General features: G+C 44.1%; 3 protein-coding genes across 3 annotated transcripts; 2 read left to right on the forward strand and 1 right to left on the reverse strand.

Annotated features, from left to right (window-relative positions):
* The first annotated feature begins 221 nt into the window (after positions 1 to 221).
* LOC112069792 (receptor-type tyrosine-protein phosphatase eta) lies at positions 222 to 10,059 on the forward strand. Its single transcript, XM_024137164.2, has 8 exons — positions 222 to 337; positions 796 to 1,059; positions 1,326 to 1,583; positions 1,695 to 1,955; positions 2,348 to 2,605; positions 2,719 to 2,979; positions 3,094 to 3,247; positions 8,924 to 10,059. Exons 2-8 carry the CDS (start codon positions 909 to 911, stop codon positions 8,928 to 8,930), a joined length of 1,350 nt encoding a protein of 449 aa, XP_023992932.2. The 5' UTR covers positions 222 to 337; positions 796 to 908; the 3' UTR covers positions 8,931 to 10,059.
* Positions 3,254 to 10,059, forward strand: LOC139024166 (interferon-induced very large GTPase 1-like). The gene has a single exon (XM_070438699.1). The coding sequence runs from the start codon at positions 3,255 to 3,257 to the stop codon at positions 7,818 to 7,820; it is 4,566 nt and encodes a 1,521-aa protein (XP_070294800.1). The 5' UTR covers position 3,254; the 3' UTR covers positions 7,821 to 10,059.
* LOC112069791 (perforin-1-like) lies at positions 9,880 to 24,774 on the reverse strand. The gene is made up of 7 exons (XM_024137163.2): positions 23,633 to 24,774; positions 22,862 to 23,232; positions 12,476 to 12,639; positions 12,144 to 12,363; positions 11,893 to 12,032; positions 11,346 to 11,769; positions 9,880 to 10,674 (listed from the first exon to the last, which is right to left on the reverse strand). Exons 1-7 carry the CDS (start codon positions 23,637 to 23,639, stop codon positions 10,201 to 10,203), a joined length of 1,800 nt encoding a protein of 599 aa, XP_023992931.1. The 5' UTR covers positions 23,640 to 24,774; the 3' UTR covers positions 9,880 to 10,200.
* Between the last annotated feature and the right edge of the window lie 1,103 nt (positions 24,775 to 25,877).

Below are 25,877 nucleotides of genomic sequence, written 5' to 3' on the forward strand. Positions count from 1 at the left end.
TATACAGTCTGATATACTACAGCTTTCAGCCAATCAGCATTCAGGCCTTGAACCACCCAGTTTATAATACAGAATTAATAACCTTGTCAGAAATGTTTTTTTTAACATCATTTTACAAGGACATTAACATTTACAATGTGAAATCATTCAATTGACTGATTCCAAAGGATAAAACCCTTCATTCTGCCTGTAATATTGTTTCCATTTGAAGGAATTTCATGATGCCAGTGACCAATTCTTTGACTTTTACCTTGGGAAGATGAGGACACTTCTCAGAGAGTACAAGCTGGTGATCTAGAGGTAGATCCAGCTAAACAGATGGATGCTGCTGTAGCAGGTACTTCAATAATATTAGAGGAAATTATATCATTTACAATATACTGTATCCCAGCGTTATTGGCAAGCTTGGAGTATATTTTATCACTTGCTTTATCCAATCACATGAAAACACTGCATGTATGCTTATTTGGTAGTTGTAATGTGTATTGTATTGTAGTAACCAGTGATGTAATGGAAGGTAAGCTCACGTTAATGCTGGTTTCGCACCTTTTTTATTTGCATGATCTTTTACCCAACTATTGCTGGAAAATGCTATGAAAATATAGGGAGCATTACTTTATTCACTGCGAACGGCGAACAGCATTTACCCACCTATTTTCTTCACCACATCACTGACTGTGACTTCAAGTAAGTACAATGATTCAAACATGTCCCTGCATAACAGGAGAATGATGTTTTATTTGTGTTTTCATTATTCCAGTTATAATTGAATTGGGTCCTTTGTCCTTTTTGCAGAACCTGTGCCACCGAAAAGATAAAGATAGATCATGTCAGCAGTGAATCAGTGTCTCTGAGTTGGGACAAACGTGTTGGTGTTCCTGAGGCATGTCTCGTGACCTGTTCCTGTGATGGTAAGGAAGTCTGTCCAGAAGAAGACAACATTGTTCAACACCCTGACGTTCTCTAGTCTGAGTCCAGGTGTCAAGTACTCCTTCCACGTTTGTACGGTGCTGAAGAACGGGACCAAAAGCAGGTCGGCTGTGACATATGCCCTCACAAGTGAGTACTCAAAACATCTTTCACTTCTTTTAGATTGTCTATGCCCAGGGTGCCAAAGGTTTTAACTTACTACTAGCACAACAACAGTAGGGATGATGCAGTATAATAGCATTTATTCATAACCTTTTCATGCCTGAAAAGAGAGTTGTGTTAAACTCTTCAATATGTATAGTCACTTCACTTGACCAATATTTTCAGGATTGTGAATGGCTGCTTTAACTATTTTCCTTGCCCGGAGACTCATAACTTATTGCTCTCTTCCACAGAGCTGTCCTCCCCCGGAGAGATAACAGTTCACTATGTTGGCAGTGACTCTGTTTCTCTGAGCTGGCTTCCTTCTGACCCGGCATGGAGGTACGAGTTGACCTACTACTTCCACACCCAGAGAGAGATCCGGTCCATCCAAGTCTCCAACAGCGCAGATGTGAAATTTCTGTACCCAGGMACGGAGTACACTTTCAGCGTCACATCGGTCACTGAAGATGGTAATCGGAGTTCGGCAGTCACAATGTCCATGTATACAAGTAAGTGCTTTGATTCAAACATGTCCTCTTGTATTACAGGGAGAATGATGTTTCATTTGTGTTTTCATTATTTCAGTTATAATTGGATTGGGTCCTTTGTCCTTTTTGCAGAACCTGTGCCACCGGAAAAGATAAAGATAGATCGTGTCAGCAGTGAATCAGTTTCTCTGAGTTGGGACAAACGTGTTGGTGTTCCTGAGGCATGTCTCGTGATCTGTTCCTGTGATGGTAAGGAAGTCCAGAATAAGACAACAGTTTTCAATATGCTGACGTTCTCTAGTCTGAGTCCAGGTGTGAAGTACTCCTTCCACGTTTGTACGATGCTGAAGAACGGGACCAAAAGCAAGTCGGCTGTGACATATGCCCGCACAAGTGAGTACTCAAAAAAAGATCTAACTCTTGTCTATTTATWAWTTTTTTTTACCAGGCAAGTCAGTTAAGAACAAATTCTTATTGTCAATGACGGCCTAGGAACAGTGGGAACTACCTTGTTCAGGGGCAGAACGACAGATTTTTACCTTGTCAACTCAGGGATTTGATCTTGCAACCTTTCGGTTACTAGTCCAATGATCTAACCATTAGGCTAACTGCCGCCCTGTCTATGCCCACAAAGCCTAGGGTTTTAACTCACTACTAACACAACAACAGTAGGGATGATGCAGTAAAATAGCATTTATTTATAACCTTTTCATGCCTGAAAAGAGATGGCTGCTTTAACTATTTTCCTTGCCCGGAGACTCATAACTTATTGCTCTCTTCCACAGAGCTGTCCTCCCCTGGATATATAACAGTTCACTATGTTGGCAGTGACTCTGTTTCTCTGAGCTGGCTTCCTTCTGACCCGGCATGGAGGTACGAGTTGACCTACTCCTGCCACACCCAGAGAGAGATCCGGTCCATCCAAGTCTCCAACAGCGCAGATGTGAAAGGCCTGTACCCAGGGACGGAGTACACTTTCAGCGTCACATCAGTCACTGAAGATGGTAATTGGAGCGCGGTGGTCACAATGACCATGTACACAAGTAAGTGCATTGATTCAAACATGTCCTCTTGCATTACAGGGAGAATGATGTTTCACTTGTGTTTTAATTTTTCCAGTTATAATTGAATTGGGTCCTTTTTGTCCTTTTTGCAGAACCTGTGCCACCGGAAAAGATAAAGATAGATCATGTCAGCAGTGAATCAGTGTCTCTGAGTTGGGACAAACGTGTTGGTGTTCCTGAGGCATGTCTCGTGACCTGTTCCTGTGATGGTAAGGAAGTCCAGAAYAAGACAACATTGTTCAACACCCTGACGTTCTCTAGTCTGAGTCCAGGTGTCAAGTACTCCTTCCACYTTTGTACGGTGCTGAAGAATGGGACCCAAAGCAAGTCGGCTGTGACATATGCCCTCACAAGTGAGTGTAATAAACATTTTCACTGTCTTAGTGTAACAGGAGGATGTATTCCAATGGATTGATTGACAACCATGGAGGTCAGATCTTAAACCGTTTTTTTTGTTTCGTCTACAGAAACCCACCTGGGGAGTTTGCTGCTGGACCTGGGTTTGGCGCAACACTATATTGAGAAGCTCACCCTGAGCACCGTGCTGCAGATTGATGAAAAGACCGTCACAGATGAACCAGCTCAGACTCACTCAGCCCTACCATGGACTTTCCTAAAGAGGTTAATGATGGTTAATGTAACTGCTAGAAGTGTGAAATGTACCTCACCAGGAGGTGAGGAAAGTTGTGATGCAGACCTAGATGTGGAGAGTCTGGTTGATAACATGGACTCTAGTAATGTTGTAAACCCCTTAGACATTGTTACTGCTCTCTTTCTGTGCTCTAATGGTTTTCTGCAGCAAGAGATGGTCTTGAAAATGTCAATGTGTCAGTTTTCTGTGCCCCTGCTTCTCCCCAATTGTGACACAGAACAGTGCACGCTCWTGCTTTGGGCAATGCGAGACATTGTCAAGAAGTTCAGACCTCATTCATTGGAGGACCCAAGAGGATTTGTTGAAGACAGGATTGTTCTCTCTGACCTCCCCATGGTCTCTTTCGTCAGATTGGGTGAGTGCTCTGTGTCCAAGTCGCAGATTCTGAACAAGCTTCTGAGTAATCCCCAACAGTATCACGATACATTTGTCCACCACGATATGGAATGCGGTGATAGTCCAAGGAGGATATCCAATGGATTGGTTGAGATGAGCTGGTACCTTCCCTGTGGGAACAAGAACATTGACATCTTTGGTGAACCTGTTGCTGTAACCAATCTGAGAGGGGACATCAGTTCCTTTGAGACCCAGTACTCCTTTCTTTGTCAGACCTCTGCAGCAGTCTTTGTATTCTTTGACAACCTGGACAACAAGTACAAGCTACTGAACAGCCAACACACCAAGGCACAGCTGTTTCTGGTGGGTAACCCACAGAGCAAGAGCTTCAGCATTGATGCTTTGAAGAAAACAGCAGCAGAGTTGAACTTGAAGAAAAGCAACATCATCCTGAAAACCAAACAGATGAATGATGCAGACTTTGTGAAGAACCTGCGAGACTCAGTTGGTCAGGTGATCAAGAGTTCAAAGTCCAAGATGCCACTGGAGCAGATGTCTGAAGTGGCTCACGAGCTTGGGATTTTGGTTGATGAGGACTGCCAAGAATGTCAGAGTGCCAAGCAAAAAGCTGATGGAATTACCTCCAACATACATGACACCCCACAGTATAAGGAACGTCAGCTTCCCTTGCAAGGACAGATCTGGAAGGAGCTGGCACGTCTAGAGAAAGAGGAATGCAGACTGCGGAAAGCTGGGAACCAGAACCTAGAGATGTACAAAAGTGAACTGCAAACAGAGAAGAGACAACTTCGGGAACAGCAAAGATTGTATGACATGTCAGAGGCAATGACCTGCTTCATACATGGAATATCAAGCACAGGGCTAGAAAGGTCCTACTTCTTGAAATGGATGAGAATGAACCTGGACAATATGGCTCGTAAAAACCTTTCTGGCCTTAGGGACCTGTACAAAGAAAAGTCTCAGAATTGGTCTGAAAACCAAGATGAAATTGCATACCTTGATAGACAGATTTCAAACAGTTCTTTAGGAACTGAACATTTCATACGTGAAATGGGTCAACTGTACGAATCTGCAGTCTTACTGGGAAAAACTGAAGAGTCATGGCACCAACTGCAGCACCTGCCCAGACTATGTGCTGAGTTGCTTCTGGATGGGTTTCCTCTGGAGCTGGTGGACGGAGACGCGTCTAACATACCTCTGAGATGGGTGAGTGATGTGCTGCATCAGCTCAATGTCTTGGTGCAGCCGAAGAACAAGATCCTGGTGGTAACCGTTCTAGGTGTTCAGAGCACAGGAAAGTCCACTCTACTGAATACGATGTTTGGAGTGCAGTTCGCAGTCAGTAGCGGCAGATGCACAAGAGGTGCCTTCATGCTTCTCATCAAAGTTAAAGAGGACTTCAAGAAAGAGCTGAACTGCGATTTCCTTGTGATCATCGACACAGAAGGATTGAAGTCTCCAGAGTTGGCACAGCTGGATGACAGCTATGAGCATGATAACGAGCTAGCCACATTCGTTGTTGGGCTAAGTGATGTCACAATAATCAATATTGCCATGGAGAACTCGATTGAGATGAAGGACATCCTGCAAATTGTTGTCCACGCTTTTCTCCGAATGAAAGAGGTGGGAAAGAAACCCAAGTGCCAGTTTATCCACCAGAACGTGGCAGATGTCTCGGCACACGACAAGAACATGAGAGACCGGAAAATGCTCTTGGAGCAATTGAATGAGATGACCCAGGCAGCAGCCAGAATGGAAAACAAGGAGGAGAACATGAGCTTCACAGATGTGATGGAGTACAACCCAGAGACTGGTAACTGGTACATACCTGGACTTTGGCATGGAAACCCTCCAATGGCACCTGTCAATGCCGGGTACAGCGAGTCCATCTACGAGTTCAAAAAGAACATGATCAAGGTCTTCCAGAACTGTAAAGGCTCTGGGAACAACATCATGGACTTTCTGGAGTGGACAAAAAGCCTTTGGAATGCTGTGAAGTATGAAAACTTCATCTTCAGCTTCAGAAACAGCCTGGTGGCTGATGCCTACATGAAGTTGTGCATTGAGTTCAACAAGTGGGAATGGTCTGTCAGAAAACACATGCACACATGGATGACAAGTGCTGAAACAAGGATTTCCAACTTTGGAACAGTAGCAATGAAATCTCAGACAGGAGATGTGAGGGATTTTCTCTGTCAATTGAAAAGTGCAGCCTCAACGGAACTTGTCAAATGGGAGAAGACCATTCTTGACAACCTGACCAAGTACTACGAACAGACAGAGGGCCATGTCTATCTTGTGGAGAGATACAGAGAGGATTTTGCAAACAGCGCCAAAAGTATGAAAAGGGAGATGGAAAACTCTATAATGAATAAACTGGAAGCTGCTGTTGAGATTCGACAAGGAATGAAAAAGCTTGACACAATCAAGAAAAACCACACAGCCGTGATGGAGGAGAAGGTGCTGAAGTTGCTTGAGGACTGCAGAAAGAGCCATTCTGAGCGGTCAGAAAAGGACCTTGATAGAGAATTTGAAAAGGTGTGGGAGGAAACCGTGCAGGAGCTCTCTTTTACAGGATTAAAGAAACGAGACATTGTGAGCGATGTTTTCAACCAGCTCCGGTCTAACATGAAACAGAAGGGAGGTTCAGTGAATGAAAAGCTGAACACAGAGAAACTTGAAGATCATGGAAAAGAACCCTTCATAGTCACTCCAGAGGGGTTTTTCAAGAGATTAGTAAAGGGGTTTTACATGGATGAGCACACAAGAAAAACCCAGGCCATGGCAGACAACCTTATAGAGATATGCAAACAATTTGTGAATGAGAAGATCCAAAATAAAACAGATTACAATGACACATACATTCAAGAGATCATACATATGATTGAAGAGAAGTTGAACGCCAACAGAAATCTTGGAACAAGCGATACATTTGAAGTCTCCATTAAATTGTACATTTGTGGGTTTGCATCCAGGGCTTTCCAAGCAATGCATGAAAAGTTCATATGTGACAATAATCCTCGTTTGTGCCTTGAACAGTTCAAAGGTAAATACTTGGCGAACTTCAAAGACTTGTTCAATGGACAAGATCAGTGTCGGAAGAAATCTGTGGAGTTCACCAACCTGTGTCTTAAACCTGCAGTAGAAGCCTATGTTGCCAGTTCCCTGGGTCTGGAAATTGTTGACGAAATGCTGACAGGACAGAATGCCTTTCAATTCAGCTCTCGGACATTTTTCCAGTACTCTATCCTGAAGCAACTACTGTCAGAATTCAACTTTGCCAACTACGTGAGCTACACTTGTCACTATGAAACCTTTGTCAAGAATTGGATTTTGGGTGAAATGTTGAAACGATTTTCACAAGGGGAAAAAATGTTTGAGTTGGAAGACTGTCAACTCAAAGGGATCATCAGAGTCATCACTGAGGCAATCACAAAAGTACAGACGAATAAGAATGGCAACATAAAGGAATTAATTCAGGACATATGCAGGGAACTTGGAGAGAAGCTGGTCATCCCCCAAGATGCATTGGAAGCCACCATGATCCTCAACAATTCCAACCAGGAACAGTTTTCCTACTGGCTAAAAACATCTGTGGTGGAGATGGAACAGTGTCTGAGAGAAGAATTCAGAAATGCAACAGATGTAAGTAAGAAATTGGAACAAATGAGGATTAAACCACAGAATATCCTGTTCACAAGAGTGTTTGGCTGCGGGAAGCAGTGTCCATTCTGCAAGTCACCGTGCGAGGCAGGAGGGGAGGCCCACAATGATCACTGTGCTTCAATACACCGACCACAGGGACTTGGTCGATACAGGTTTGATGGTTCAAAGGAACTCGTGACTGATATCTGCTCCTCCTCTGTGTTCAGTGAGAGTTCTTTCAGATGCTACGAGACAAATGGAAAATACCACCCTTTCAAAAAGTACAGAGACATTTTTCCCAATTGGCATATTCCAGCAGATCCCAGCATACAAGCCTCAGACTACTGGAAATATGTGATGGCAAAATTCAACAAGGAATTTTCCAAAGAGTATGATGCATGCCCAGGAGATATCCCCCCTGCCTGGAAATTGATCACAAAGGAACAGGCAGAAAAGAGCCTTAGAGAGTCCTTTAGCATTACTAATGCTTTGAGTCCCACGGTATCGCCAGCACATTTTAGTGCTTCTAACCCATTTTAAACATTGTGTGTTTTGGCTACAGACGGGTGTTTCTTTTGCATTAGATTCGTCTATATCTTCTGCATCTGCCAAAACCAACCATTCGCCTGCGCAAATTAACAGGTGCTGAACTAGAGCAGTGTTTGTGAGACAAGGGCAGATCCCGAAAACGGTTGTTCTCACAAAAAAACATCTGTAATGTCTGAACGGTTTGAGCTATAAAACTATTATGACCCCACTATGAAAAGCTGAGACTCTCACGAACACACACAAGTAATGTTTTTCTCTATGATATGCACAAGCCACACAAGAGCCATTAGAAGGTAAGGGTTCTTCTACATAGAAGATCATTGTACATCCCAGGACATAGTGGCTCAGCGGTCTAAGGCACTGCATCTCAGTGCAGAAGTCATTACCACAGTCCCTGGTTCAAATCCAGGTTGTATCACATCTGTCTGTGATTGGGAGGCCCATATGGCGGCGCACAATTGGCCCAGCGTCGTCCAGGTTTGGCATGGGTAGGCTGTCATTGTATATAATAATTTGTTCGTAACTGACTTGCCTAGTAAAATAAAACATTTGGTCTATAATACTGTAATAAGCTCACAAAATTGTTGTCACAAAATCCACATAGTTGTAACTGGAAATAATATGGGATAACACTTGAAAGTGAGGCTAAATGAGGGCAGAGTAAGCAGATGAATTAAAGTAGTGAATTTCAGGTATTTTGTCCAGATATTCCCTGCGTCTGAAAAAGTTTTTAATTGAGAGCCTATTCATCCTCTCGAAGAGGAATAGCATCTTGAAGAGTAATGATGTGTCGGGCCATAGTAAAAAAAAAAAGAAAGAAGCCGTTGCTGGTAAGAAAAATTGTCAGATTTAACACTAAACAAAGAAGATACATTTATAATAAAGATGCTTAAACCTGATTATGTTTTAGTTTACAGAATCAAGACAAGGCATCTGCTTCATCACTTAGCAGAATAGTCTAATCGAAGAGCCACAAAATGGTGGCTGGAATGATAATCTGTTATACACGGTGCCTCAGCTTCTTTGCTTGAAAGCAATTCGCAAAAGATACATCAGTCCTTGAACTTGATGTGTGACTATGTCTACTTTGGCAGGCACTGACAACAATCAACAAGGAATCTGTTTTCCGATGCAAACTGCAGAATATTGCCTCTTGAAGTCAACACTTTTTTTGTGAATCTTCTACATTTAAATAAATGGTAGTATTTACAGAGAATAATTTTCTAATTTTGTTTTGTATTTGTGCTAATATTCATTTACAGTTTGGGGTTTTTATGTGGTTTTATCTTTCATTTTTCTGTAACATTGGGTTTGGTAAAATCAAGCATGGTCTGACATTTAACTTAAACTTCTGTGATTCAGGAAAGTGTTGAGAAACCATTGAATTGGAAAATTGGGAGAATATAATACTTTTCTAAACTTTTTGCTTTTCTAAGAGACTTTTGAGATGATATTGTTCCTGTGAAATATCAGTGCTTAGCTATTTGTAGTAGCTGAATAGTAAGATTAAATTGGGTACTTACAATACAATACCCTGAAGTACACACACAATCATCCTGATGCCTCCTACTGTCAGGGTTGGGTTCAATTCAATTTAAATTCCGGTCAATTCTAAAAGTGAACCAAACGCCAATTCAAATTCAAATTGTTCCTAATTGAAGTGATCTGGAATTGGAATTTTAGTGTACTGTACATCCTGATCTGACGGGAGCTGAAATGCAATTGACCCCAACCCAGCTTAATGTATTAGTATTTCCCACCAAATATATTCCATAATAAACAAATCACTTTCTTGTATAATATATCAATGGAAAATAATCTTAACAGTGAGTCCTTGAACTGGTCCAGTTGGTCAATGAGGAGGCGCAGTCAACACCAGCTATGATTGTCTTTGAACAAAGTAGGCTACACCAACTGTAGTAAATATTCCTTTTTAAAAATGTTTTCAATGATTATATATTTAGAGAAATTACTTCCATTGAATACAACACAAAAGCAGCACATTGATTTTCAAGTGAGGGTCAATGAATTGATATACTGGACTTCCAGCTGAATGTATCAAATCAAGTAGCTTTTTATTGCAGTGGAGCACAAACAACATGGCACAGTCATGAGAGAATGAAAACATAAAAGTCAAGTTTAATGCAATACATTTCATGTTGTAATTGTACATGGCCTCTATCAAATAAACATACTAAAATTCAAATAAACCATTACCTTCAGAAATTCATATACTTTGGATGTTTTTGTTGATGATTTCTTGTTCAGAACAATAGGTTAGAAATGGTATGCATTAAGGTTAGACAGGCCAGGCTAAGGTTTATAGTGTATAGCATAGCGGTTTTGAGAGCAGGGACACGTGATGTGAGATTCATGTGGTTTTTCCGTAAAGGTGACCATTAGCCTTCTGCTTAACCACGAAAGCCAGGGGGTCTCCTATGGGCCGGCCCATCCGGATGTGAGCCAGCAGATCCTGGGTCATGTTGAGGGAGTTGCGGGAGGTGTAGAGGTCAGAGAGGTCAGAGTTCATCCCAGAGGGGACATACTCCCCACAGTTGGGGCCACCAAGTCCTGGGGCACAGTCGACCTTGTAGGAAAAGTACAGGGTTCCATGATTCATGGGACACATGCTGTCGTGAGGACCCACTAAGATGGGCCGGACTCTGCACTCCCCCAGGAGGTCGTTCCACCACTTGAACCAGTGTTTGTCTTCATCGTACACAGCAAACTTCAGCACGCTCGCCAGGGAGAGCTTGACGTTTTCAAAGTATAAGGCTTTGTTCCAAGCAGGGTTGTCGTTGTTGTAGATCACCTTAGTCTGCATAGCTTTGTCATCCATGAACACCTTGACGGATCAAACCAAATCAAACTTTATTTAAAGCTACAGTATGTGATTTGAAAAACGACAAAACGGGGCCCCCACCACTTGTTTTAGTACATACACTACGTGGCTAAAAGTATGTGGACACCTGCTCATTGAACATCTCATTCCAAAATCATAGCAATTAATATGGAGTTGGTCCTCCCTTTGCTGCTATAACAGCCTCTACTCTTCTGGCAAGACTTTCCACTAGTTTTTGGAAGATTGTTGCGGGGACTTGCTTCCATTCAACCACAAGAGCATTAGTGATGCCGGGCACGGTGTTCCAAATCATCCCAAAGGTGTTTGATGGGGTTGAGGTCAGGGCTCTGTGTAGGCCAGTCAAGTTCTTCCACACCGATCTCGACAAACAATTTCTGTATGGACCTCACTTTGTGCACGGTGCCATTCTACCTTGTTCATGGTGCCAATGTTTATCTATGGAGATCTCATGGCTCTGTGCTCAATTGTATACACCTGTCAGCAATGTGTGTGGCTGAAATAGCAGAATCCACAAATTTGAAGGTGTATCCACATACTTTTGTAGTGTAGCTGAGCGAAATGTAAATCACATCAAATCCTAGACTTTAGCATTAAAGTGCACTTAAAAACAAACTTCATAGTAAGTTTAAATAATAAAATAAAAGAGATAATACCTTGACAAAGCCGTCGGTCTTGGACGTGGTGTCCCCCCAGAGGCCACTGGCGCTCTTCACGGTGACGGTAAGGTGGGCCAGGCCCTTCTCCTGCGGGCAGCACTGGCTGGTCATCTCCTTGCTGGGCTGGCACACACACTGGCAGGAGTCGTGGGCACTGGAGCTGGAGCCTCCCTTGCACTTCCCAGAGCAGTGCTTGACCAGAGCGTGTTCCAGGATGTAGTCCTCCACAGCCTTCTTCAGCCCAGCCCGCTTCCTGGRCTGCTTCACCAATAGGTGGAGGGGCTGGAGGGAGTAGTTGATGATGTCAGGGATGGTCTTCAGGCTGCTCGCCCAATCAGCGAAGGCCTTGGAGTTTTTACCCGTTTCGGAGAAGAGCAGGTCGGGCGTCCCGTCCGTCTGTCCCCCCACCACCTCGGTAAACCTATTTGTTTATCATTAGTCATGTTTTGTCTTAAACGAGGACCACAATGGAAATATGTGTTTTATAAGTCTTGTATAATGCCCATTAACTCCCCAAAATCGATCAAATCAAAATCAATCGAACCTCTCTTTGAAGGTGCTGCTGAAGCGGTCCTTGGTGTCACGTTTCTGAAGGTCCTTCTTGCAGAACTTGGTCTCTGTGTTGAGTTCAGCTGATCCGGTACTGGTGGCGACGGAGGCCTCAGCCTCAAGACAGTCCTTGACCTGGATTATTATATTGTTTTTTTAACGTAATGTACATTTTCTTTAAATAAATAAATAAAAATACATAGATAAATACATTTACTAATATATTTTGATTAAAAAGTACTTCACCTCGTTCTCATTGTAGCCACTCAGGGCCGCCTGGCACACTCGCAGGGAGGTCACGCTCTTCACCTGCCCCCCCAGGAGAACCTTCTTGATGAAGTGGGTGCCAAAGTTGTCAAGAAAACGTCTGTAGTCAACCTTGGTCTGGTCAGTGTAGAGGGGGGGCAGGAGGCCCAGGGAGCGAGAGAACTCAGGGTGCAGGGGAGGGTCATCTAGCAGGCGGTAACTGAGAAAGAAACACACAAGATGGAGAGTTTATAGCCTGTAGAGAGCAGTGTTGGTTCTATTAAGTTAAATGTCTACAATACAAGTGATGTTATATTTATAAGGTATATCACCTGTAATAAGAGCAGTGTATATCCTGTTTGATGAAGCTGTACTTGTCCTTCTTCGACTGACTCATCACCGTTTTGGCAGCTCTGGAGTGGGTGCCCCCCACCATGACCGACCCCTTAGCCTGGGGGGTCATAACGTCCAGACCAATCTTCCAGCTGACATCTACCTACACATGGTGGTGGATAAGGTGAGTTTACCCACATAAAGCACTTTGAGCATTGGGAAAAGCGCTATACATCAAGTCAAATGTTATTGGTCACATACACATGGTCAGCAGATGTTAACCCGAGTGTAGCGAAATGCTTGTGCTTCTAGTTCCAACAGTGCAGTGATATCTAACAATTCCCAACAACTACGTAATAGACACAAATCTAACAGGTAATCTAACAGTTCACCACAAACTACGCACAAATCTAAAGGGGTGAATGACAATATGTACATATAAATATATGAGCAATGGTATACATTTTTATTTAACCAGGCAAGTCCGTTAATAGCAAATTCTTATTTTCAATGATGGCCTAGGAACAGTGGGTTAACTGCCTTGTTCAGGGGCAGGACGACAGATTTTTACCTTGTCAGCTCAGGGATTTGAACTTGCAACCTTTCGGTTACAAGGCCAACACTCTAACCACTAGGCTACCTGCCACCCCAAATACAGTACATACATGTGATATGAGTAGTGTAAGATATGTAAACATTATTAAAGTGGCATTATTTCAAGTGACTAGTGATTCCTTTATTAAACTGTCAAGTGATTGGGTCTCAATGTTGGCAGCAGCCTCTGAGTTAGTGATGGCTGTTTAACAGTCTCATGGCCTTGAGATAAAAGCTGTTTTTCAATCTCTCAGACCCAGCTTTGATGCACCTGTACTGACCTCGCCTTCTGGATGATAGCGGTGTGAACAGGCAGTGGCTCGGGTGGTTGTTGTCCTTGATGATCATTTTAGCCTTCCTGTGACATCGGGTACTGTTGGTGTCATGGAGGGCAGGTAGTTTGCCCCCGGTGATGCGTTGTGCAGAACGCACCTCTGGAGAGCCTTGCGGTTGAGCGCGGTGCAGTTGCCGTACCAGGCTGTGATACAGCCTGACAGGATGCTCTCGATTGTACATCTGTAAAAGTTTGTCAGGGTTTTGGGTGACAGGCCAAATTTCTTCAGCTGCCTTCTTCACCACACTGTCTGTGTGGGTGGACCATTTCAGTTTGTCTGTGATGTGTACCCCCAGTAACTTAAAACGTTCCACCTTCTCCACTGCTATCCCTGCGATGTGGATAGGAGGGTGCTCCCTCTGCTGTTTCCTTAAGTCCACGATCATTTCCTTTGTTTTGTTGACATTGAGTGAGAGGGTGTTTTCCTGACACCACACTCCGAGGGCCCTCACCTCCTCCCTGTAGGCTGTCTCGTCGTTGTTGGTGATCAAGCCCACTACTGTTATGTCGTCTGCAAACTTGAAGATTGTGTTGGAGGCGTGCATGGCCACGCAGTCGTAGGTGAACAGGGAGTACAGGAGAGGTCTGAGCACACACCCCTTTGTGGGGACCCAGTGTTGAGGGTCAGCGAGGTGGAGATGTTGTTTCCTACCTTCACCACCTGGGGGCGGCCCGCCAGAAAGTCCAGGACCCAGTTGCACAGGGAGGGGTTGAGGCCCTGGGCCTCCAGCTTGATGATGAGCTTGGAGGGTATGGTGTTGAATGCTGAGCTGTAGTCAATGAACAGCATTCTTACATAGGTATTCCTCTTCTCCAAATGGGACAGGGCAGTGTGCAGTGTGATGGCGATTGTGTCGTCTGTGGACCTGTTGGGGCGGTATGCAAACTGAAGTGGGTCTAGGGTGGCCGGTAAGGTGGCGGTGATATGATCCTTGACTAGCCTCTCAAAGCACTTCATGATGACAGAAGTGAGGGCTACGGGGCGGTAGTCATTTAGTTCAGTTATCTTTGCCTTCTTGGGTACAGGAACAATGGTGGACATCTTGAAGCATGTGGGGACAACAGACTTTCGATAGGTAGCGATTAAATATGTCTGTAAACACACAAGCCAGCTGGTCTGCGCATGCTTTGAGGACGCGGCTATGCCATCTTGGCCAGCAGCCTTGCGAGGCTTAACAAGTTTAAATGTTTGACTCATGTTAGCCACTGAGAAGGAGGGGGGGGGGGGGCGCAGTCTTTGTTAGCGATCCGCGACGGTGGCACTGTATTATCCTCAAAGGTATTCCTCTTGTCCAAATGGGACAGGGCAGTGTGCAGTGTGATGGCGATTGTGTCGTCTGTGGACCTGTTGGGGTGGTATGCAAACTGAAGTGGGTCTAGGGTGGCCGGTAAGGTGGCGGTGATATGATCCTTGACTAGTCTCTCAAAGCACTTCATGGTGACAGAAGTGAGTGCTACGGGGCTGTAGTCATTTCAGTTATCTTTGCCTTGAGTTTCTGCCTATAAATCGGGACGAGCAAGATGGCGTCGTGGTTGGATTTGCCGAAGGGGGGACGGAGGAGGGCCTTGTCTGCTTCACTAAAGTTAGAGTAGCAGGGGTCGAGAGTATTAGCCCTACGTGTCGTGCAATTAATATGCTTATCTAATTTAGGTAGCACTGTTCTCAAATGTACTTTGTTAAAATCCCCAGCTACATTAAATGCAGCATCCTACATATATATAGTTTCCAGTTTCACATAAATCAAATGTTATTAGTCACATGCGCCGAATACAACAGGTACAGGAATGCAACCTTATAGTGAAATGCTTACTTATGAGCCCCTAACCAACAATGCAGTTAAAAAAAGTACGGATAAGAATAAGAAATAAAAGTAACAAGTAATTAAAGAGCAGCAGTAAAATAACAATAGTGAGACAATATACAGGTGGGGGGTGCCGGTACAGAGTCAATGTGCATGGGCACTGGTTAGTTGAGGTAATATGTACATGTAAGTAGAGTTATTAAAGTGACTATGAATAGATGATAACAACAGAGAGTAGCAGCGGTGTAAAAGAGGGGAGGGGGGGAATGCAAATAGTCTGGGTAGCCATTTGATTAGATGTTCAGGAGTCTTACGGCTTGAGGGTAGAAGCTGTTTAGAAACCTCTTGGACCTAGACTTGGTGCAGTTGTAGAACCTTAATCCACAATCATCTCCTTCGTCTTGATTACTTTGAGGGAGAGGTTGCTGTCCTGGCAACACCCGGCCAGGTCTCTGACCTCCTCCCTATAGGCTGTTTCGTCGTTGTCGGTGATAAAGCCTACCACTGTTGTGTCATTGGCAAATTGAATGATGGTGTTGGAGGTGTGCCTTGACCGTGCAGTCATGAGTGAACAGGGAGTACAGTATATATTGAATCAATTATTATTATTTATATGATTATTTTTATACATGATTATGATGATTATTATAAAGCTCTCTCTCTATATATATTATATACTGAACAAATATATGAATGCAACATGAAACAATTTCAAAGCTAAGTTAGAGTTAATGTGAGGAAAACAGTCAATTTAAATAAAATCATCACTACTAGTTAGTAGTCAGCTAGCCACTGCTAGCGGTCATCAGCTACCTTTTGACCGGATAACTCTCGCCAGTCTGCACAGCGCGACTCAATCCAGAACAAATCTGACTTATTTTTCTCCATATCTCCAGATTCCTACCACAAGCTCTGAACCTGCTATCTGAGTGGCCACTCCTGGCTAACGTCTCTGTCCCGAAGCAAGAACCAACTAGCCTGGAGCTAGCCTTTGCTAAGCCCATCTCCCGGCCAGCCGAAGAGGTCCATCAGCCACTCTTTGGGCTACAATACCTATTTTGCTAATTGGCCTGGACCCCCGCCGACCCATCACGGCTGGACTACCGACGTAATGTGACCGATTTTTTTTCCCAACTGGCTCCTCCATCGTGACATCCCCTGAATGCCCATCAGCTAGCCTGCTAGCCGCGACCCGCTAGCTGTCTCGAGCATATCGGACTGTTAGCTTAAGAGGCCCATCGGACAAATTCTTTGGCCACTATACCTATTTTGCCAATTGGCCTGGACCCTTTCACCACATGGAGCCCTGCTGATCCACGGCGAGTGGTCTGCCGACGTTACAGCACGAGGGGGCTACAACTGACTTTTTCCATCGCGACGTCCCTCTAAGGCCCTTCTGCTAGCTTGCTAGCCCCGGCCCGCAATGCTGCCTGAATCGCCATGTCTCCGGCCCGTCTGAGCCACTCACTGGACCCCTATTATCACTTGGCTATGCATGCCTCTCGCTAAGGTCAATATGCCTTGTCCATTGCTGTTTTGGTTTGTAATTATTGCCTTATTTCACTGTAGAGCCTCTATCCCTGCTCAATACGCCTTAGTTAACCCTTTAGTTCCACCTCCCACACATGCGGTGACCTCACCTGGTTTAAATTATGTTTCTAGAGACAATATCTCTCTCATCGTCACTCAATGCATAGGTTTACCTCAACTGTATTCACATCCTACCATACCTTTGTCTGTACATTATGCCTTGAATCTATTCTACCGTGCCCAGAAACCTGCTCCTTTTGCTCTCTGTTCCGAACGTACTAGACGACCAGTTCTTATAGCCTTTAGCCGTAATCTTATCCTACTCCTCTTCTATTCCTCTGGTGATGTAGAGGTTAATCCAGGCCCTGCAGTGCCTAGCTCCACTCCCACTTCCCAGGCGCTCTCATTTGTTGACTTCTGTAAACATAAAAGCCTTGGTTTCATGCATGTTAACATTAGAAGCCTCCTCCCTAAGTTTGATTTATTCACTGCCTTAGCACCCTCTGCCAACCCAGATGTCCTAGCCGTGTCTGAATCCTGGCTTAGGAAGACCACCAAAAACCCTGAAATTTCCATCCCTAACTATAACATTTTCTGACAAGATAGAACTGCCAAAGGGGGCGGAGTTGTAATCTACTGCAGAGATAGCCTGCAGAGTTCTGTCTTACTATCCAGGTCTGTGCCCAAACAATTTGAGCTTCTACTTTTAAAAATCCACCTTTCCAGAAACAAGTTTCTCACTGTTGCCGCTTGCTATAGACCACCTTCTGCCCCCAGCTGTGTCCTGGACACCATATGTGAATTGATTGCCCCCCATCTATCTTCAGAGCTTGTGCTGTATTGTGGACACTGAAGCGTGGGGCGCATCGGGTGCGTTAACAACTTTCTTGTCAATATGGGGGCGCTGTTTTCACTTTGTAAAAATTCGTTCCCAAATTAAACTGCCTCGTACTCAATTCTTGCTCATACAATATGCATATTATTATACTATTGGATAGAAAACACTCTCTAGTTTCTAAAACCGTTTGAATTATATCTGTGAGTAAAACAGAAACTCAAGTGCAGCTAACTTCCTGTCAGGAAGTGAGAAATCTGAAAATCGGCACTCTGTTCCAGGGTCAGTTTTATTAATTTGCATGGTAATCTATTGAGTCGACATGCACTGCATTACGATGTACCCCCTAGATGTCAGTAAGCAGTGAGAATTGGAATATGTTGTCTAGGCAGACTGAGGCCATATAAGGGTCTTGGAACGTGGGGTGCACTCTTTTTCAACGTTTCGCCATGACGCAAGACAGACCTCAGGATTGGCATTCTGAAAGCTCTCGTTATAAGGCCTTAGATATATCCAGCTCTGAATTTTTTCTGATATCCAGGTGTTAAAGAACATCATTAATCGTAGTTATTTAAACCGAGTTATATCAGTTTATATCAGTTAATTGCCGATTTTCGGATATTTCTTTTGCTGCGTTTATGAAGAGTTGGACACGTCTGGGCCACATAGCTAATGTTTGCTGCTAATTCCTAAGTTGAAGACGTCAATCTACAAACCGAGCAACGATGATTCTGGACAAAGGACCACTTGCCACAAGGATATCTGATGGAAGCTCATCAAAAAGTAAGGAACTATTTATGATGTTATTGTTATGTGTTTCTGTTGAAAAATGTAAAACTACTATTCCGCCATTAATTTCGGTGCGGTTCGCTTTAACGCACCGCGTATGCGTACTCGTGTCAGTAACGTAAATTTTAAAAATCTAACACAGCGGTTGCATTAAGAACTAATGTATCTTCATTTGCTGTCCATCCTGTATTTTTTTTGTCAAGTTTATGATTAGTTATTGATTAGATTAGGTGCCTCTCCCAAGATTTCTCTCTACTATTCTCATTGTATAACCACGATTTGTGCCGCTAATATGCACATTTTCGAACAAACAATATATGTATTGTGTAATATGATGTTATAGGACTGTCATCTGATGAAGTTTTGATAAGGTTAGTGAAAAATAATATCTTTTGCTGGTTTATTCGCTATCGCTAACGTGCATGAATCAATGCTGCTGTGTGGTTGGCTATTGTAGTAAGCTAATATAATGCTAAATTGTGTTTTCGCTGTAAAACACTTAAAGAATCTGAAATATTGTCTGATTCACAAGATCTTTGTCTTTCATTTGCTGTACGCTGTGTATTTTTCATAAATGTTTTATGATGAGTATTTAGGTAATTCACGTTGCTCTCTGTAGTTATTCTAGTTGCTTTGTGAGAGTTGTGATGGTGGCTGCAATGTAAAACTATGATTTATACCTGAAATATGCACATTTTCGAACAAAACATATGCTATACAATAAATATGTTATCAGACTGTCATCTGATGAAGTTGTTTCTTGGTTAGTGACTATTTTATATTCTTTTATTTGGTCGAATTTGTGATAGCTACCTATGCAGGAAAAAAATGGTGGGAAAAAAAAGTTGTGTCTTTTGCTATGGTGGTTAGCTAATAGAAATACATATTGTGTCTTCCCTGTAAAACATTTTAAAAATCAGAAATGATGGCTGGATTCACAAGATGTGTATCTTTCATTTGGTGTCTTGGACTTGTGATTTCATGAACATTTTATTATATGATATCCCTGTGGCTTTAGGCTAGGCTATGCTAGTCAGCTTTTTTGATGGGGGGGATCCCGGATCCGGGTTTGTGACTCGTTAGAGGTTATTAACACCCCGGCCATCCTACAATCTAAGCTTGATGCCCTCAATCTCACACAATCAATGACCCTACCAGGTACAACCCCAAATCCGTAAACACGGGCACCCTCATAGATATCATCCTAATCAACCTGCCATCCAAATACACCTCTGCTGTCTTCAACCAGGATCTCAGCGATCACTGCCTCATTGCCTGCTTCCGTAATGGGTCTGCGGTCAAACGACCACCCCTCATCACTGTCAAACGCTCCCTAAAAAACTTCAGCAAGCAGGCCTTTCTAATCGACCTGGCCCGGGTATCCTGGAAGTATATTGACCTCATTCCTTCAGTAGAGGATGCCTGGTTATTCTTTAAAAGTGCTTTCCTCACCATCTTAAATAAGCACGCCCCATTCCAAAAAAAATTGAACCAGGAACAGATATAGCCCTTGGTTCACTCCACACCTGACTGCCCTTGACCAGCACAAAAACATCCTGTGGCATACTGCATTAGCATCGAATAGCCACTGTTATATGCAACTTTTCAGGGAAGTTAGGAACCAATATACACAGGCAGTTAGGAAAGCAAAGGCTAGCTTTATCAAACAGAAATTTGCATCCTGTAGCACAAACTCCAAAAAGTTCTGGGACACTGTAAAGTCCATGGAGAATAAGAGCACCTCCTCTCAGCTGCCCACTGCACTGAGGCTAGGAAAAACTGTCAACACCGATAAATCCACAATAATTGAGAATTTCAATAAGCATTTTTCTACGGCTGGCCATGCTTTCTGCCTGGCTACCCCTACCCCAGTCAACAGCCCTGCGCTCCCCACAGCAACTTTCCCAAGCCTCCCCCATTTCTCCTTCACCCAAATCCAGATAGCTGATGTACTGAAAGAGCTGCAAAATCTGGACCCCTACAAATCAGCCGGGCTAGACAATCTGGACCCTCTCTTTCTATAATTATCCGCCGAAATTGTTGCAACCCCTATTACTAGCTTGTTCAACCTCTCTTTTGTATCGTCTGAGATCCCCAAAGATTGGAAAGCTGTCATCCCCCTCTTCAAAGGGGGAGACACTCTAGACCCAAACTGCTACAGACCAATATCTATCCTACCCTGCCTTTCTAAGTTCTTCGAAAGCCAAGTTAACAAACAAATCACCGACCATTTCGAATCCCATACCTTCTCTGCTATGCAATCTGGTTTCCAAGCTGGTCATGGGTGCACCTCAGTCATGCTCAAGGTCCTAAACAATATCATAACCGCCATCGATAAGAGACAATACTGTGCAGCTGTATTCATTGACCTGGCCAAGGCTTTCGACTCTGTCAATCACCACATTCTTATCGGCAGACTCAACAGCCTTGGTTTCTCAAATGACTGCCTCGCCTAGTTCACCATCTACTTCTCAGACAGAGTTTAGTGTGTCAAATCGGAGGGCCTGTTGTCCAGACCTCTGGCAGTCTCTATGGGGGTGCCACAGTGTTCAATCCTTGGGCTGACTCTTTTCTCTGTATACATCAATGATGTCGCTCTTGCTGCTGGTGATTCTCTGATCCACCTCTACGCAGACGACACCATTCTGTATACTTCTGGCCCTTCTTTGGACACTGTGTTAACTAACCTCCAGACGAGCTTCAATGCCATACAACTCTCCTTCCGTGGCCTCCAACTGCTCTTAAATACAAGTAAAACTAAAAGCATGCTCTTCAACCGATCGCTGCCCACACCTGCCCGCCCGTCCAGCATCACTACTCTGACGGTTCGACTTAGAATATGTGGACAACTACAAATACCTAGGTGTCTGGTTAGACTGTAAACTCTCCTTCCAGACTCACATTAAGCATCTCCAATCTAAAATTAAATCTAGAATCACCTTCATATTTTGCAACAAAGCATCCTTCACTCATGCTGCCAAACATACCCTCGTAAAACTGACTTTCCTACCGATCCTTGACTTTGCAGATGTCATTTACAAAATAGCCTCCAACCCTCTACTCAGCAAATTGGATGCAGTCTATCACAGTGGCATCCGTTTTGTCACCAAAGCCCCATATATTACCCACCACTGTGACCTGTATGCTCTCGTTGGCTGGCCCTCACTTCATATTCATCGCCAAACCCACTGGCTCCAGGTCATCTATAAGTCTTTGCTAGGTAAAGCACCGCCTTATCTCAGCTCACTGGTCACCATAGCAGCACCCACCCGTAGCACGCGCTCCAGCAGGTATATTTCACTGGTCACCCCCAAGCCAATTCCTCCTTCGGCCGCCTTTCCTTCCAGTTCTCTGCTGCCAATGACTGGAACGAACTGCAAAAATCACTGAAGCTGGAGACTCATATCTCCCTCACTAGCTTTAACCACCAGCTATAGCTCATCTGTAAATAGCCCATCTAACTACCTCATCCCCATACTGTTATTTATTTAATTTATTTTGCTCCTTTGCACCCCAGTATCTCTACTTGCACACTTATCTTCTGCACAGCTATCACTCTAGTGTTTAATTGCTATATTGTAATTATTTCGCCACTATGGCCTATTTATTGCCTTACCTCCCTTATACCACCTCATTTGCACACAGTATGTTGACTTTTTCTGTTGTATTATTGACTGTAAGTTTGTTTATTCCATGTGTAACTCTGTGTTGTTGTTTGCGTCGCACTGCTTTGCTTTATCTTGGCCAGGTCGCAGTTGTAAATGAGAACTTGTTCTCAACTAGTCTATCTCGTTAAATAAAGGTGAAATAAAATTTTCAAATGACAAAAATTGGCCCTAATCTATGCATTTCACATGACTGGGGATACAGATATACATCTGTTGGTCACCGATACCTTCAAATAAATGGGCCTCACAATGGGCTTCAGGATCTCATCACAGTATGTCTGTGTATTCAAATTGCCATCGTTAAATGCAATTGTGTTCGTTGTCTGTAGCTTATTCCTGCCCATACCATAACCCCACCATGGGGCACTCTGTTCACAATGATGACATCAGCAAACCGCTCACCCACACGATGCCATACATGTGTTCTATGGTTGTGAGGCCGGTTGGACGTACTGACAAATTCTATAAAACGATGGAGGCGGCTTATGGTAGAGAAATTAACATTACATTCTCCAGCAACAGCTCTGGTGGACATTCCTGCAGTCAGCAAGCCAATTGCACGCTCACTCAAACCTTGAGACATCTGTGGCATTGTGTTTTGTGACAAAACTGCACATTTTAGAGTGGCCTTTTATTGTCACTAGCACAAGGTGCACCTGTGTAATGATCATGCTGTTTAATCAGCTTCTTGGTATGCCACACCTGTCAAGCGGATGGATTATCTTGGCTAAAGAGAAATGATCACTAACAGGGATGTAAGCAAATTTCAGAGAAATAAGCTCTGAGTTTAGTAGTAGTAGTAGCAGCAGTAGCAGTGGTAGTAGTAGTATTACCTCTGTCTGGCTGCTGCTCACAAACGCCTCGCTGGAGTCGTAGACCGTGCTGGCTAACTTCATCTGGCACTTATGCGAGGGACGCCAGTCCACCACAGCCGCAGGCAGCCTCTGAGTCTGGCCATCCATGAAAGGGTTAACACAGAGGGTACAGGTCCCGTTATTGGTCTTCCTCCAGGTGTCCACGTCGATGACATAGGCCTGCTTACGTTCCATGGTGACGATGTCGAAACCCTCGCCCGCCAGGTTGGTACCGGGAGCTGACAGCGCACCCTTGCACTCTGCTGGCCGGCCCGTGGTGCACGAGGACAGGACAGGGGACAGCCACGCTCCCCACAGCCACAGCAGGGCAACCAGAGAAGTCTGTGTGCCTGGAGAGGAGGAGGAGAAGGTAGATATTACATTACATTTCATTCAAGGTAAATTCCAGTGGTAAACTTATTACAAATATCAATGTTTGTCAGATGTTTTCAGACCTCAAAATGTGTCGCTATTTGATTTGTCTAGCGGAAACAGTGTTAATTCCTGGGTACATATGCCCCCGAGACCGGGGTTCGATCCCTGAGTCAACTTCTTCTTTTCCTTCAACTGCTCAACTTTCATCTTTCTCCTTACTCACTTCACCTCTGTAACTATCTCCTTTAAACTATACAATGTGTAGGGTGAGCAGACTCCTGTTCCCCAACAAAGAGGGGAGATAAAAAAGAAAAGAGTTGCTCTCATTTTGGAGACATGCATAGAGAGTAAGTATAGATATATATAGCCTCTTACCTGACATAATATCAATCACAATCTCTTGGTGATGATGATGGGTTTGATGAAGATGATCATGGAACAATGGAGCATTCTGTGTCTGTCTGTCTGTCTGCTGTCTGACTGACTGACTAACTGACTACAGGGAAACAAACAGCAAGATGTCTGTGGGTTCCATCCTGGAGGCGGTGTTTTTAGTTGTGGTCAAGGCTTTGTTTATATAGATGGTTCCTGCAGTTTCCTTTGGTTATGAACCATCACCTGCACCTGCTGTTGTGTGTTTTGGTGTGGGGGTGGGTGTTCACTTATAAGAAAGCCTTTGCAGACATACAGATAATTAATATCTGTGCATGAGTGAATGTTTCATGGCAGCAGAAAAACAAGACTTGACCCAGCAGTTTCCTAAATCTAATTGCACACACTTTTACCTGTCTGCTACTGCTCTCCATAAATAGTCAACCAGGCACCCAATCAAACCGGTACCTGGCACTGCCACTTTACATACAGAGCCATTTGACTGCTTAGGCAGTCATTCTCCCTCTGAGATTTGTGGATAGGGCTGGGCGATATGGTCAAATCAAACTGAAGAAGAGATAATCACATTTTACTTGCCACATGAGCTGAATACAAAAGGTGTAGACCTTACTGTGAAATGCTTACAAGCCCTTAATTAACCAACAATGCAGTTTTTAAGAAAGACAAGAGTTAAGAAAATATATTTACTAAATAAACTAAAGTAAAAATACATAATTTAAATAACAATAACGAGGCTATATACAGGGGGACCGGTACCGAGTCAATGTGCGGGGGTACAGGTTAGTCGTGGTAATTGAGGTAATGTGTACATGTAGGTAGGGGTAAAGGGACTATGCATAGATAATAAACAGCCAGTAGCAGCAGTGTAAAAAAAGGGGGGGGGGGGTCAATGCAAATAGTCCAGGTAGCCATTTGATGAACTTTTCAGCAGTCTTATGGCTTTGGGGTAGAAGCTGATAAGGAGCCTTTTGGACCTGAATGATGAGTCATTCAAAGAATAGACCGTCTGCTACAGTGGTGAGAAGAMGGCTTTATGGTGGCGCTGAGCACAGTTGAAACCCTTCCTCTGGTACTCTGTCATGGTGGTTAGAAGTCTTGATAAGCACAGCATCACATGACACTTCCCTCACGATGAACAGGTGTTATGCTGGTGAATGAGGACCCAAAAGCGACTTAATAGAAACAGAGTCTTTATTCCAGTCTTTAACAAACAATGATACTCCTGGATATTATCCTAGGTAAATCCAAAACAGGAAACTGAAAACCTCTCGTCAGTAGAGAGGAACGACTGGAGACGCGACCACAGACTGCAGGTCGCTTCAGGAAGGCACAGGCCGTAGCTGACATAGACACCTGCTCACACGGCGCATCTGAAGAAGGCAAAAACACGACAGGGCGGAACAAGGACACAGAACAGCAAACATCAAACAAGAATCCGACAAGGACAGAACGGAAAACAGAGGAAGAAATAGGACTCTAATCAGAGGGAAAAATAGGACAGGTGTGAAAGAGTAAATGAGGTAGTTTAGGAGAATGAGAAACAGCTGGGAGCAGGAACGGAATATAGAGAAGGAGCGAAGAGGGAGAGAGGGAGGGGAGAGAGAGGATAAAAGAGAAAGAAACCTAATAAGACCAGCAGAGGAAGCACAGGGACAAGACATGATGATCAAAGACAAAACATGACAGTACCCCCCCACTCACCGAGCGCCTCCTGCGCACTCGAGGAGGAACCCCGGCAACGAAGGAAATCATCAATCAACGAACGGTCCAGCACGTCCCGAGATGGAACCCAACTCCTCTCCTCAGGACCGTAACCCTCCCAATCCACTAAGTACTAGTGACCACGTCCCCGAGAACGCATGTCCATGATCTTCCGTACCTTGTAAATAGGTGGCCCTCGACAAGGACGGGGGGGGGGAAGACGAACGGGGCGCGAAGAAAAGGCTTGACACAGGAGACATGAAGACAGGTGGACGCGACGAAGATGTCGCGGAAGAAGCAGTCGCACAGCGACAGGATTGACGACCTGAGAACACGGAACGGACCAATGAACCGCGCGAGTCAACTTGCGAGAAGCTGTCGTAAGGGGAAGGTTACGAGTGGAAAGCCACACTCTCTGACCGCCGACAATACCTAGGACTCTTAATCCTACGTTTATTGGCGGCTCTCACAGTCTGCGCCCTGTAACGCAAAGTGCAGACCTGACCCTCCTCCAGGTGCGCTCACA

Source organism: Salvelinus sp. IW2-2015, unplaced genomic scaffold, assembly GCF_002910315.2.
Source record: "Salvelinus sp. IW2-2015 unplaced genomic scaffold, ASM291031v2 Un_scaffold1123, whole genome shotgun sequence".
Classification (NCBI taxonomy): domain Eukaryota; kingdom Metazoa; phylum Chordata; class Actinopteri; order Salmoniformes; family Salmonidae; genus Salvelinus; species Salvelinus sp. IW2-2015.